Source organism: Sturnira hondurensis, unplaced genomic scaffold, assembly GCF_014824575.4.
Source record: "Sturnira hondurensis isolate 20B ecotype Veracruz unplaced genomic scaffold, ASM1482457v3 Scaffold0012545, whole genome shotgun sequence".
Taxonomy (NCBI): Eukaryota; Metazoa; Chordata; class Mammalia; order Chiroptera; family Phyllostomidae; genus Sturnira; species Sturnira hondurensis.
In genome coordinates this window covers 989,662-1,004,148 of record NW_028085176.1, presented here as the reverse complement: position 1 = coordinate 1,004,148, position 14,487 = coordinate 989,662, and the positions used below count along the sequence as shown (strand labels likewise).

Genomic DNA, 14,487 nt, shown 5'->3' with positions numbered 1-14,487 from the left:
CTCAACATCAGTCCTTTAACCTCTTGCATCGAGTATGTCTCTGAGTTTCACTTCACACATCAATGGAATTATAATAACTTCAGAAGTTAGTTAAACTATAACATTTTATATGTTCATATTCACTTTTCAATTAATGACCTTGAATCCCCAATGAGAAAAAACTGAGCAGTATTCCCACATATCCCATTTCCTGACACTGAAGCAAAGACACAGGGATAACAATGGCAGCAGTGACGGGCTCTTAGAGAAAAGTTTAACCCAGCATGTGCTCAGGACATGTTCAGATTCAACGCTATTCCAGACAGTATAATACTGATAACGACTACAGAAAGATCACCTGGAATGCTTATATGTATATCATGTAGTTGGAGGGTTTAAAAATTATTTGCTTTTTTAAAATACTAGAGTGCATCCATTATTCTTAGACTAAAAAGTAGTTGGATAATATCCTTAAGTGATATATAGCTTGCTAAAAAATAATAATTTACAATAATAGCAGATTGAGTCTGACAACAAATATTTATACACTGAACGTGATCATTATAATTAAGTACAGGCTAAAACATGAGGACCTTATGAATTAAAATGGAACACCTTTTTTCACTTTGCATAAAACACATACTTTAGAAATCTGAATGGGCTGGCTTTGTAAAACTGCTTTGTTGTACCAGACATGCACTGTGCAGGTACATGAACAGATTTTCCAAACTAAACGCACCCCGACACCAGAATCCAGATCAAGAAATAAAACAGGACCAGCACCCGAGAAGAGCCCTCACATAATCCATTCCAGTCACTACCCTACCTCATGGGCAACCATTATAATGATTTCTAACGCCATAGATTCACTTTAAAGAATACTTTTTGAAGACCTGCTTTTTTACTTTTTGCTTACTGGGTAAGAAGCTGAAATTAAATATCTACAGATGTATGTTAGTTCACGTAAGTACCCACTATGGTGTCAAATAAAGACAATGACAAGGATGGAACTGATGCTCAGTGAGCATTCACTACGCCTATTCCAGTCCTGTGGCAGACTGTGCCACGAGAAAGGAGACAAATGACATCACACATGAATTCGGAAAGCATCATGCCAGGATGCAACCATAAACACGAAAACCACTATACTGTCATGCAAGAACTGCAGAATCAAGTTCCAAATGAAGACAGTCTAGTAAGTACCATGATAAAGGAGGGAAAGGAGAGACCATGTGAAGTTGTAACAGTTGGAGGAGTCACTATGGAGGGGAGAGATTTAAGGTGAGACTTCAAAAACATACTTAGGGCCATGTGTGTGTGTACACACACATATACATATGCATGTACACACACATACACACATTTTATGTATATGAAACACTGCTCAACTTCACTAGCTATAAGGGAAATTCAAATGAAAACCGGAATGAAATATCACCTCACACCTGTTTGAGTAGCTGTCATTAACAGGAGAAGGAATCACCAGGGCTGGACAGGTTGTAGAGAAACAGGAACCCTCATAACCGCTGGTGGGAAGGCAGACTGCTGCAGTCACTGTGGAGATCAGTATGGAATGTCCTACAACTATTTAGAATGGATCTACCATATGACCTAGCAACCTTTATTCTAGATATCTACTCCCCAAATTGGAAACTTTTATTTACAAAGACGTATATGCCTCCATGTTCACCACAGCATTATTCACAGTACACACAAAATGGAGACAAGCTAAGTGCCCTTCCATAGAGGACTGGATAAAGATCATCTGGTACATATACAAAATAGAATACTACTTAGCCTTAAGAAAAGATGAAATACTGCCATTTATACCAACATGGATGGATCTGGAAACCGTCATGCTAAGCAACATAAGTCAGATAGAAAAAAAGCAAGAATCATGTGATTTCACTCATATATAAAATTTAAAGCAGAAAGCAACAAATAACCACAACAAACAAACAAACAAAAACCATCATAGACACAGACAACAGTTTGGTGGGTAAAGCGAAATAGATGGGGAAGGGGTAAAAGGGGTCACATATATGGTGACGGGAGAAGACTTCACTTTGAGTGGATAAGGCACAGTCAAATATACAGACGATGTATTATGGAATGGTACACTTGAAACCTATATAATCTTATAAACAAATGTCACACCAATAAATTTAATAAACATTTTAAAAGATACTAAGGGCTCAAAAGGGCTAAGGGAATGGGGTGGCATTTCCATTTGGAAAAGTACAGATGCTAGGCTCTGAGACAGGTAGGGCAATGGTAGGAGGCAGATAAGCTATGCATACAAATGCTTTTTCTAGCAGAAAAAGATCCTGGGATGCAAAATCTAAGTTACCCTAACAAATTCCTATATAAGCCTATAAAAATTGTTGATTCAATTTTATCTTGATAATGCTGTTTAATATTTTTAATTCTAAAGATACAATGTGTAACTCTAGAGTGAAGGAGACTGTCATATAAGCAACCAAAGGTGATATCACCAGTAATGGAACAAACTGAAGTCATGTGCCATAAGGTAAGATGAGATAACAGAGCACAACTTTTGTGACATTTCCAGCTCGAAACGGATATGAAAACTACATGTTAAACTTGATAGTGGACTGGATCATTCTGGACATTTGTTCACGAGAAACCCTGTTCATGAGAAACTTAGCCAGTTTTATTTTGTAGGGTGGCACTGATTTAACTAAAGTGAAACTCATTTTGGATTTATGAAAAATCTTAGGATTAATAAATAGTGCTTTCAAATCTATTAATGTGATTTTCCCTGTTGAGTAAAACAGTTTTAATTAAACTTTACTAACCCCTTTGGTTTAATCCCATGAGATGACCTATAAAACACCAGATCTTTTAAATCAGACCATAAAAATCCTCAAAATTAAAAGTTAAAGTGATAAACATAGGGAGAAAAGAAACAATAAAGGATTTATAAAGAATGTCCAATAAACTAGCAATGCTATATATCTCTGTATCTAATACATATAAACACATGCACACACATATATATTTTAAATTAACCATTGAACAAAAGGTAGTTGTGGTTTATCAAAAATACATTCAATATCTCAAGCCCTGGCTGGTGTAGCTCCGTGGACTGAGTGGCAGGCCTGCGAACCAAAGGGTCCCTGGTTCAGTTCCCACTCAGGGCACATGCCTGGGTTGTGGGCCATGCCCAGGTCCCCGGTAGGGGCCGCACAAGAGGCAACACACAGTGACGTTTTTTCCCCTCTTTCTCCTTCCCTTCCCCTCCTTCTCTTTAAAAATAAATAAATAAATAAAATCTTTAAAAAGTATCCTCAATGTCTCAAAGTTATCGGGTTGTCTATAGCAACTATTTTTCTCATTATAGATTATTTTATTAAGTATAATGGTAATAAAATTACATTGTAATATTTGATTCTGAACTTCACAAGGACTATGAGACTATGCGTTTGGAAGACAGGTATTGTTGTACCTCACCTGGCCTACTTGCCTACCCTCTCTCTGAAATAATAACTAAATAGATAAATAAACAAGTGAAATCAATCTAAAACAAAACCACGCTATAATTCTTTAGGTGACACTTCATCAATTTTTCCCACCCAAGTAACCCTAGTTAAAGAGAAGACTGGACACATATCCCTAGGGATCTGCAGCTCATTGGAATTTCTTTGAAGTCTTCTCATTTTATTTTAAAAATTCATGTGGATTCTGCATTCTACTCATGTGTGTGTGTGTGTGTGTGTGTATGTATACACATGATATGTATATACATATACATATATACATGATAGATATATACATACGAGTACAATATATATTCTATGAGTAGAATACATGTTTTCATGTAAATATATATATATATGAGTAGAATGTATATGTCTTAAAACAAACATGTTTTTTCCCAATATCTTTGAATTCCAGAGCTCTAGGAAAATAGGGTAAGTTTATACCATAGCTTTGCGTTACAAGGAATAAAGGCAATTACAAAATAAATTTTTCCATGGATCTCACATATTTCCTTCCTTCAGTTTTCCTTTTACTTCAAAGTAATTTTTGGTCAGTTAATTTGAGGCCTATGCCTTTATCACTGAACTAAAATAAATGTGTTATCTGCTATAACAAACAGAAGAGATTCTCACTCTATCAAAATAATGACTTGGATTCTAATAATCCAAAAACACAGGCAAAAAGAATTAGTAGTCATCCATGTATTCTTTACATATGATTACATAATTCAATGATCAACTAAATTAGTTTCATCTTATCTATACCCCTTCAGCTTAGAATACAAGTCACTGTTTGGGGTTTTGTTTGTAAAGGTGATCATATCACAAGGAGACAGACTGTCATCAAATAAAATGAATTATATAGCGTTGATCTCTTTTTATGTTTGCTGGTAGACTGTGAAAAAACATATATCTATAGATACACACACACACACACACACACACACACACACACACACACACGTAGTACTGAAGGTGATGGAATGAGATTTAAAGAGGACTGAAATGTACATTAAGCAAACAAGATAAGAGACTCAAATACCAAGGACAAGTATTTAACTATAAATAAAAGGTCGCTGGCTAGACATTTCACCATGTATTGTTTTTTTTCCTGCAGACTAAATTCAAAAGTATTTTCTCCTAAGGCTTTAGTATTAAAGTATTAGGAAAAAGTAAAAGGAAATAGATTCTGAACTAACTTGACAGGACAGATGAGATTTGCAGGCATGGGGTGCAGCATGAAATTGTACACAGAGAAAGAAATAAAAATGACTGTAGAGGAAATACGTCTGGGCACACTGAAATGAAAACTAGGAGAAAATGAAAGAGGAATGCAACCAGGCAGAATGTACTTAAGAACTTTTCGAGTTGAGAACTCTGAGTCAGAATTTCATAGGGAAAGAAAAAAAAGAAGTAGTGAACATAATGTGAGTATGGGGATCGCTGTGGCCCCAAACAGTGATATAGGAAGAGGATTTCTGGCAACACTCTTTTGAATACACTGGCAGGGAAAATACACAAAGGTAGAAATAATCAAAATACAGATTTGGTTCTTGTAATAGATAGGGAGAAACAAGATGGTTATATTGTAAAAGAAAAATATAAAAGGATTTACCCAAAACCCACATACAGAAAACAAACAAATGGAACTAAATAAGCTACATACTAAACTGAGACTACAGGAGCTGCAGGTAGTCTTATGATCATGGTGATTCCCTTTGGACAAGGCGATAGCAATGGCTATAATATTCACAGTAGCACATCCATTCCTGCTACTACTACTAATAATAATAATGATAGTGGTATAGCGATCAACTGAATGTTTACTTTGTGCCAAGCCTTTAACTGCTTACATTGAACATGGTAATTCATTTTATCTTATTGTTATTACCATTTCCATTTTACAAATAAGGAAGCACAATCTTGAAAGTTTAAATTAGCAGTTCAAGTTTATACAACTGAATAGTAATAGAGCTGGGAACAGAACTTTATAAAATCTAATTCGAAATGCTCTGATCTATAGGCTACCTTAGTAGCTAAAAGTATTATGATATGATATAGATATAGATATACAAATATAGATAAACAGGTATTTAGACTTAAAAACCAAAACTTATATATAAAGTTCATTCCATACTTCATTACAGTTGTTTCAGACTGTTTTGGCCAAAACTGTTTATTAGGTATATTGATGTAAAGTATCCTTAATGTAAGAATTAAAAATCACCATTGTAAAATTGACATATTTTATGTAAATATATCCTTGATATGCTTTCACTCAAAATCTTTCTTAAATGGAATCTATGTATTTAAGAAATTAATTTAGAAAAAATTCTGGTATAGGATAGTGAAAAATTAATAATAGCCCTGAAATGATCCAATTTCGGAATTGGCCTTATTTGTGACATTTCTCATGTTTCAAATTATAATACTCATTTTATACATATTGTTGTTATTCCATATTAGTTATATGTTAGTTTATGTGCCTGTAGTCATGAAGATGTGTTTCTAAATCCAAGGACCACTGTTGGTGGGAATGTAAACTGGTACAGACACTATGGAAAACAGTATGATATACTTCCTCAAAAAATTAAGAATATAATTACCATATGAGCCAGCACCCTTTCTTTTGGGTATCTACCCAATAAACTTGATAACATTTATTTGCAAAGTTATATGCACCTCTACGTGCATTGCAGCATTATTCATGGTGGGCAAGATATGGAGATGACCAAACTGTCCCTCGATAGAGAACTGGATAAAGAAGATGCGGTACATACACACTATGGAATACTACTCAGCCACAAGGACAGATGAAACACTGCCGTCTGCAACAACATGGATAGACCTTGAGAATATCATGCTAAGTGAAATAACTCAGTCAGAAAAAGCTAAGAACCATATGATTTCACTCATATGTGGGATATAAAGCTGAAAGTAACAAATGAACAAATAAGAAAAAATCTCATAGACACAGATAACAGTATAGTGCTTACTAGATGGAAGTGGATGAGGGGGTAGCAAAGGGTAAAATGGGTCAAATATATGGTGATAGAAGACAATTTGAACTTGGGTGGTGGGCACACACAAAAATATACACATGAGGTATTATAGAAATGTATACTGGAAACCTATATGATCAAATTAAACAATCTTATCCCAATAAATTTAATGTAAAAAAAAAAAAAAACAATTGCCAGAAAGTTGCTACTATACTTGTAGTGAGTATCATTTTCCATTACATTATGAAGTTTTTTACATATAAAAGAAATCAAATAAATAGTACTTTGGAGGTATAGTTTGTCTTGTAGACAAAACTATAGGATCACAAAAAGCAACATAGTAGTTTAAAGAAATATGCTGAGGATTTGATTGACAATACTGGACCAGCAGAGACAACCATTAAACAAAAATATTTCCAGGTTTATAGACACACATTTTTCCCCTTCAAAGGATACTAACTGGTTTATATGGATTGTAATAAACTTGGGAAATGTATATGCTTTTGAGTCCTTACTGAAAGTCCTCTGAGTGATAGAGAAATGTATTTTACCATAGTGCAATTTCAAATGCATGATTTATGGCATGCTTTTTGTATCTAAGAGGGAAAAAGTACTTCTCCACATATATAATGCCATCTTCCAAAAAAGGTTTCCTTAATCCTTTCACTTTTCAACTTGTTACTATAGTAGACAATACTCACTAACAAACAAAGCTAATTAACTCAAATTACAGTTTTAGAGACATTTTCGTCCCCCCTCGCCTGTTCCTCTGAGGTGCCAGGTCCTGCCCATTCTAGTCCAATGATGCCCCTGCTCCCTACCACATGGGCTGCTTAGAATAACATTGAGATCTGTGAGATGCCGCCTTATTGCTCCATCCTTAGAGTCAACCATTCTTTCATCTGACCTAACACATTCTGCCACTGGGCCGGGCTCATATTATTTGCTCTCTGGAAAGCATGTTCTTTTCATGCCTGTAAAAATCCTCTCCGCATGCTTCACCCTTTTGGCCTCTTCCAGAAGCCTTCTCTTCTCTCCCCATTCTAAAGTACTTTCTTTTTTATCTAAACTGTAGTACATTATCTTTTTGTATAGCATTTTTCATATTCATCCTTGTTTTATAAAATATTTGTATGTATGTCTTTTCTTCACTCCTAGATTTTAAACATGCTCAAGTAAGCAATGTCTCACAATCATTTTAATATCACCCAAAGCCCCATAGTATGGTTCTTTTGCAACTAACATACACTCCAGTGTCTATGGAATGTAAGAAGGAACAGACTATCTCATCAGGTAAATGAAAGCTTCAATAACCTAGCTGCATTAAAAATAAAGTAAGTCTAAAGCAGGCCATTAAAACACACTATGCTGCCCTGGCTGGTGTAGCTCAGTCGATTGAGCTCGGGCCTGTGAACCACACGATCGCAGTTCGATTCCCAGTCAGGGTATATTCCTTGGTTGCAGGCCAGTTCCCATCAGGGAACTCACGAGAGGCAACCATACACTGATATTTCTCTCCCTCTCTCCTTCCCTTCCCCTCTAAAGATAAATAAATAAAATCTTTAAAAAAAAACCACTATGCTGTCAAACATAATCTAATAGAAAATGTCTTCCTGTTTTGCTTATATAAAAACAGAAAAAAATGAGATTAATTTTAACAGATTATTTAATGCTACCATTTAAAAATATAATACTTAAGCAAAGAATAATCCCAACAAAGTTTCAAATCAATTACCTTTGCTTGCACTTTCTATATGTTCCAGTTCTTCGGGAAATTTCAGGATATCCCGGTGTTTCTCCTCACAAATTTCAGCAATAAAATGCAAGAGGGTTGTTTTTTGATCTGCTGATTTAGTGTCTCTGATCTGAAATGAAATAAAAAGAATCAGTATTTCTAGTAACATAAATATAGATTTTTTTTCTGAAGTGGAATGAATAAACTCATTTTATCACAAGTAAATTTTTAAAAGTTCTGAGTAGGTTCCAGGGGGGTCTAGTAACAATGTTCAGGATTTAAAAATGAGTTCCATATTTTAAAAATGAATTCCACATTTTGGATGACCAAAATAAGTGGAAAGTTAAACTTGAATCTATATATTTTTTAAATGTTTAAATTATTATGGCAAAATAAATGATTTTTATCACAAGAAAATAACTTTCATTCACATATCAATGAAAGTATTCCAAATTAACCTATGCTTGTGTTATCAGCATTCTACTTTATCCTTTATCACACAAATTTATTGTCAAAAGCCAGATTCATTTGTGAGGTTATACTTATTTCTAGCTATCATTTATGCAACTTAATGTAAAAGAGTAAACACGTTTTACACTCCTTTGCTTACATGAGCCATCCAAAAAGGAATAATGACACCTTCTTACGTGGTTTTATAAATGCAATCTGAGCACACAATCATGATGATGTGTGTGTCCAAGTTTATTTGCCTGCTTACACACTATTTCCTTTGCAGACATGGTAGAAAAGACATGCTTTGGTTAGAAAGGTAAAAATCTTTGAAGTATAGGACACAAATATATCTATGATGCGAATCTAAGTATTTTCCTTAATATAACTCTGACACTAAACTAAGCTGCAAATGAAATCAAGGATTTACTAAAAAACAAAGGATAACTATGGCATAAAGTATCAAGTTTTCTCATCCTATTCAATATTTCAATTCTATAATCCTAAAATGATGGGTTTGTCTACTGGTGTTCATACTGATTGCGGATTTTTAGCTTTAAGGATTACTCTGTTTAGAATAAATGAGTATTCTTCAGGAACAGGTTTCTGACAAGGCTGTGGAGGATTTTTAGGTAATTACAGAGTAATTTAATTTTACTATTTTTGTGACTCCGACAAAAAAAATGTGTTTCGTCAATCAGGCCCATACTGAATCTGTTTTGTGCTAAAGCTTTTTAACAGTCGTTTACAGCCCAATGATATAAACAACTTAAAAGAAACATTAGTCACCAAGCTCAAGAAAAAGCCACAGGAGGCATGATACTGAAAGTTTAAGAGGTTACAATTATTTTTTAGAATTTCTGGGATTACCTTTTCCCACATAGGCAAAATATTTCAAACTCAACATTATCATACTGATCCGGGAAACACTTTAAAATACTACAAGGTTGAAATGACACAATTCAAGGACATGCTATAAGAACAAAAAGCAACAAAAACCTCAAGGGCAATTTGTCTTAAGTAAGGCTTGTTTGTAGTTGCAGAGGAATCAATGGGAGGCTCACCTTCCTAAAGAGAAGTCTTCACCTGCGATCATGGGTATGTGGTGTTATGTATTCACAAAGTCATTTTCAGAGTATGCTTGATATTCCAAAAAATAAGAAAATTAACACTGACTTTTTTATACAAATTATCTGAACTCCTAAATGCTGAAGTCCAAAAAAAAGTCAATTAGGGAAAACCAAAGGTACATCTTCTGAAGGGAAAGGAAACTGATCTATATGTTATAAGCTTTGTGGTGACAAATATACACACAACAAAAAAACAAAAACCCACCTAATTTTTTAGGGCACCAAACTGTACAAATATAATTTTTAAATGCACATGACCAAACACTAGAAAATAAAGCTCAAAAATAAAAAAATAGCATGGTGCTCATATGTCAATTGTATATTTAAAACTTCAGGTGCTGACATACACATTTATGAGTGTTTAATTCTCAATACTTTTTAAGTGATAACTATCTATAATACATCCACTAATTTAATTTCTTTTAAGAATTTTAGTAGCATCAGTGGCTACATCTTAAGAAGATAAATAAAGCACCACATTTCAGTTAAATAAATATCTTGGTATCTTCGGCAAAATTAGAAAGAGTTGTAGAAAGAGTATACATGCATTTTTTAGAAATGCAATATCTCCTTCAAAGCACGGGCAAATGTGGTGGCCAAGTGCCTGTCTTATCAAGTTAAGAAATACCTCGGCTGGTACAGGAGACAAACAGATAAATCTGTATTGAAATGTTTTTTTTTTAAATAACCCCATACACAGAGTCCATTTTAAGGTTTCAAACTGGAAGAGAATAATCATGACAATTATGTAGTCTTGTTTATTTTTCTCCATCTATATGACCCTTATACCGATCACTTTAAAATAAAATTTTAATATTAAAATAGAAGGGGACATAATTTTTGCTTAGGAGAATATATTTACTTTGCATTATCATATCTTCAGTCTCTCTTACCACAAATACACCATTCACACACTAGTCACTGTCTCGGTCAGGACCTGTGGTGTTGCTCAGTGTCAACACAGAAGGCAACAAAGAACAGTCACCTTCAGCAATTCTAATGGTTAATGGCATTTATTTAGTCATTTGCTATTCCAACTGTACTGGGTATATATATTCATCTCTTGTGATACTATAAGAGTAACTTAATCTGAGTTTGTGTCAAATTACTTCGAAAGTATTTTGGGTTAGTTTAATAAGAAATAAAATTGTTTTCCATTTGGTATCGGGTTAACTAGAAATAATGTTCATTTTACACTAACATCAAATATTCCAGTAATTGTTGCCCAGACTGCTAAAGTTTCGGGGGTGACTTTATGCATTTGAAGGTTTGCTGAAGCGGGGAGCCTGTTTGCATCCATGCCTCTGTTTCCCTCTCTCCCTCTCACTAACCACTGCCTTTAGAAGATGCAAAAGAATGAAGAAAGTGGTCACCCTACAATTCTCTGTTTTGTATTTATCTCCATACAATGAAAACACAAACAGCAGCTCCAGAAATTGGAAATCTCTGAAAAAATTCAAAACATTTTATATTTTAACATGCTGAGTTATCACCAAATGATAACAATAAAACAAAGAAATAATTCACTACAATCACTGATAAAGTGCCATGTTAATAAACCATGTAGCAATTTTTATTATAATCAAATGACCAATGAATGTTAACCATAAAGATTAATTAACGGAACTTATACTAATTGTATCTACCTAATCTTTAATAACTTCCTGATATGGTACATGAATATAAAATAGCTTTAACAGAACAAGATCTTTTCTATAGCAAATTCTGATAATTTTTCTTCTAATACATATGAGTGCTATATTATGTTATGGAGGAAAATGTTTAGAATAGACATATTCAATTTCCAAAACTTTCATTAGGCTGACAGCAAAAATATCTGAACTAACTACCATGTAAAATATTTTTTTTCATTTCAAATATTCTCATTCAAGCTTGAAAATGTGCAGACTTTGCCCTGTCTTTGTAATTAGGCAGTTTGAGCACAGAAAAGCAAGCACACCACCAGAGAGCCTGAGAAAACAATATTTTAATAATCTACTTCATTCGCACTCAGTCTGTCTGTGAAGGACCCCTTCTGTAGTTAATTTTCCCTTCTGCTGAGATGTGAGCTTATTTCTTCTTCCTCTGTCCTCCGTGGGAACCAAAAATAACTGGTTACTATCCTGTGTATAACCCCCTCTCATAGGGTAAAGTTCCCTCCTCATGTGTCCTGTTCTCTAAACCAGTGATTTTCAACTTCTTTCATCTCAGGGAACAGATAAACCTACTTACTAAAATTATGTACTATACACACACACTATACATATACATGGATACACACATATAGTACATTTATATATAATATATAGCACATATTGGGGGGGGGTTCATTGGACAAAAAAAGCAGGTATAATTTTCATTCATTCACACCGGATGGCTACTCTTGTGTTGGGTGTTGTCATTTTTTAATTTGACAATCTAAGTGAAAAGAGGTCAGTGCCCTGACTAAACATTTAGGTATTGTCTGCCTGTTTAACAGTCAAGAATCTAAAAATTCTTGTGGCACACAAGTTGAAAATTGCTGTTCTAAACTCAACAATTTCAGTGAATGTAACCTCCCCACAATGATGTTAGTAATCAAATATTTAATTTTTTCTGGATAAAAAAACATTTAATTTTTCTAATTAACTTTAATTATAAATTAATTTTATTTTTATTTTATTTTTTTAAAGATTTTATTTATTTATTTATCTTTAGAGGGGAAGGAGAGAGGGAGAGAAACATCAATGTATGGTTGCCTTTTGTGCGTCCCACTGGACTACAACCCAGGCATGTGCCCTGACTGGGAATCGAACCACGATCCTCTGGTTCGCAGGCCCGCGCTCAATCCACTGAGCTACACCAGCCAGGGCTAATTATAAATTAATTTTATAATAAAAATTTAATTATAATTTATATAATATGGAATGTTTATGAATGGAACATTTTGTATTATATATCCCTACATTTAAGAATGGAGTATAGAATATATATGTGACAGGAATAATTAGAACCTATTTAAAGTTTTTTTTTTTTTTAAAGATTTTATTTATTGATTTATCTTTAGAGGGGAAGGAGAGAGGGAGAGAAACATCAATGTATGGTTGCCTTTCATGCGTCCCCTGCTGGGAGTTGGCCTGCAGGGAACCGGCCTGCAACCCAGGCATGTGCCCTGACTGGGAATCGAACCTCGATCCTCTGGTTCGCAGGCCCGCACTCAATCCACTGAGCTACACCAGCCAGGGCCTCTATTTAAAGTTTTCACTGCAAAGGGTCCTATCATCTACTCAAATAGCATACAAGGTTCTTGGCTTAAAAGGCCCTTTGTGAACTGGTCTTCGCCTACCTTTCTAGCCTGTCCCTACTATATACCCTTCTCTTCAGCCTGAACATAAACAATAAAAATATACAAAAAACCAACACTTCCAGAACCAACAGAAGGGAAGGAAACCAGGACTCAAATTAACAATTTCGAAAAAAAAGGAAGCAATAAACATTCAATCACAACAGAAAGAAGAAACAAGAATTCAAAAAAAATTGAAGAGAGGCTTAGAAACCTGTGGGATACCTTTAAACATTCCGGCATACAAATCATAGGGGTAACAGAAGTCGAAGAGGAAGAGCAAGAAATAGAAACATTATTTGAAAAAATAATGAAAGAAAACTTCCCCAATCTGGTGAAGGAAATAGACATACAAGTCCAGGAAGCACAGAGAGTTTCAAACAAGTTGGACCCCAAGAGGCCCATACCAAGACACATCATAATTATATTACCCAAGACTAAAGATAAAGAGAAAATCTTCAAAGCAGCAAGAGAAAACAAGAGAGTTACCTACAAAGGAGTGCCCATAAGACTATCAGCTGATTTCTCAAAAGAGACCTTGCAGGCAAGAAGGGGCTGGGAAGAAGTATTCCAAGTCATGAAAGGCAAGGACCTCTATCCAAGATTACTTTACCCTGTCCAAGAAAGCTATCATTTAAGATGGAAGGGCACAAACAAACAAGCAAAATATAACCAAAGACACTGAAGGTGGGAACAGTCTGACAGTGACCAGAGGGGAGGGAATTTCAGGGGAAAAGGGTTTGCAGGAATAATTATACAGGACACATGGACAATATGGGGGGGGGGGGGGTAGAAACGGGAGGAAGGTGAGCAGGGCTGGAGAGTTGGGCTGGTTGGGGGGTAAATGCAGAAAACTGTACTTGAATAATTTTTTAAAAAGATGGAAGGAAAGATAAAGTGCTTTCCAAATAAGATAAACTAAAAAAGTTCATCATCACCAAGTCCTTATCATATGAAATGTTACAGGGACCTATCTAAGAAAGAGATGATGATCAAAACTATAAACAGTAAAATGACAGCAACCTCACAACTGCAAACAACTGAACCTAACACCAAAACAAAATCAAACATACTAAAAATGCAACTAGAAAAGGAACAGAATCACAGAAATAGAGATCACATGGAGGTTTATCTGTAGTGAGGAGGAGGGAGGAGAATGGGGAAATAGGGAATAAGAACCATACAAAATATGCTTCTGTTTTGTACCTGGTAGGTACAAAATAGACAGGGGGAGGTTAAGAATAGTGTAGGAAATGGAGAAGCCAAAGAATTTATATGTATGACCGATGGACACAAATTAAGGGGATGATTGCTAGAGGGAACTGGGGGTACCAGGTGGAGGCGGGGAAAGGGGAGATAAAAATGG

The 14,487-nt window shown here is 34.8% G+C and overlaps 1 protein-coding gene across 3 annotated transcripts in view; it reads right to left on the bottom strand.

Moving 5' to 3' along the window:
- DIAPH2 (diaphanous related formin 2) overlaps positions 1–14,487 on the bottom strand; it is a 902,023-nt gene that overhangs the window by 442,716 nt on the left and 444,820 nt on the right. For all 3 annotated transcript variants that reach the window (XM_037060830.1, XM_037060831.1, XM_037060832.1), the window contains one exon: positions 8,220–8,349. In XM_037060830.1, the coding sequence (XP_036916725.1) occupies positions 8,220–8,349 (130 nt within the window). The remainder of the gene's footprint in view (positions 1–8,219; positions 8,350–14,487) is intronic.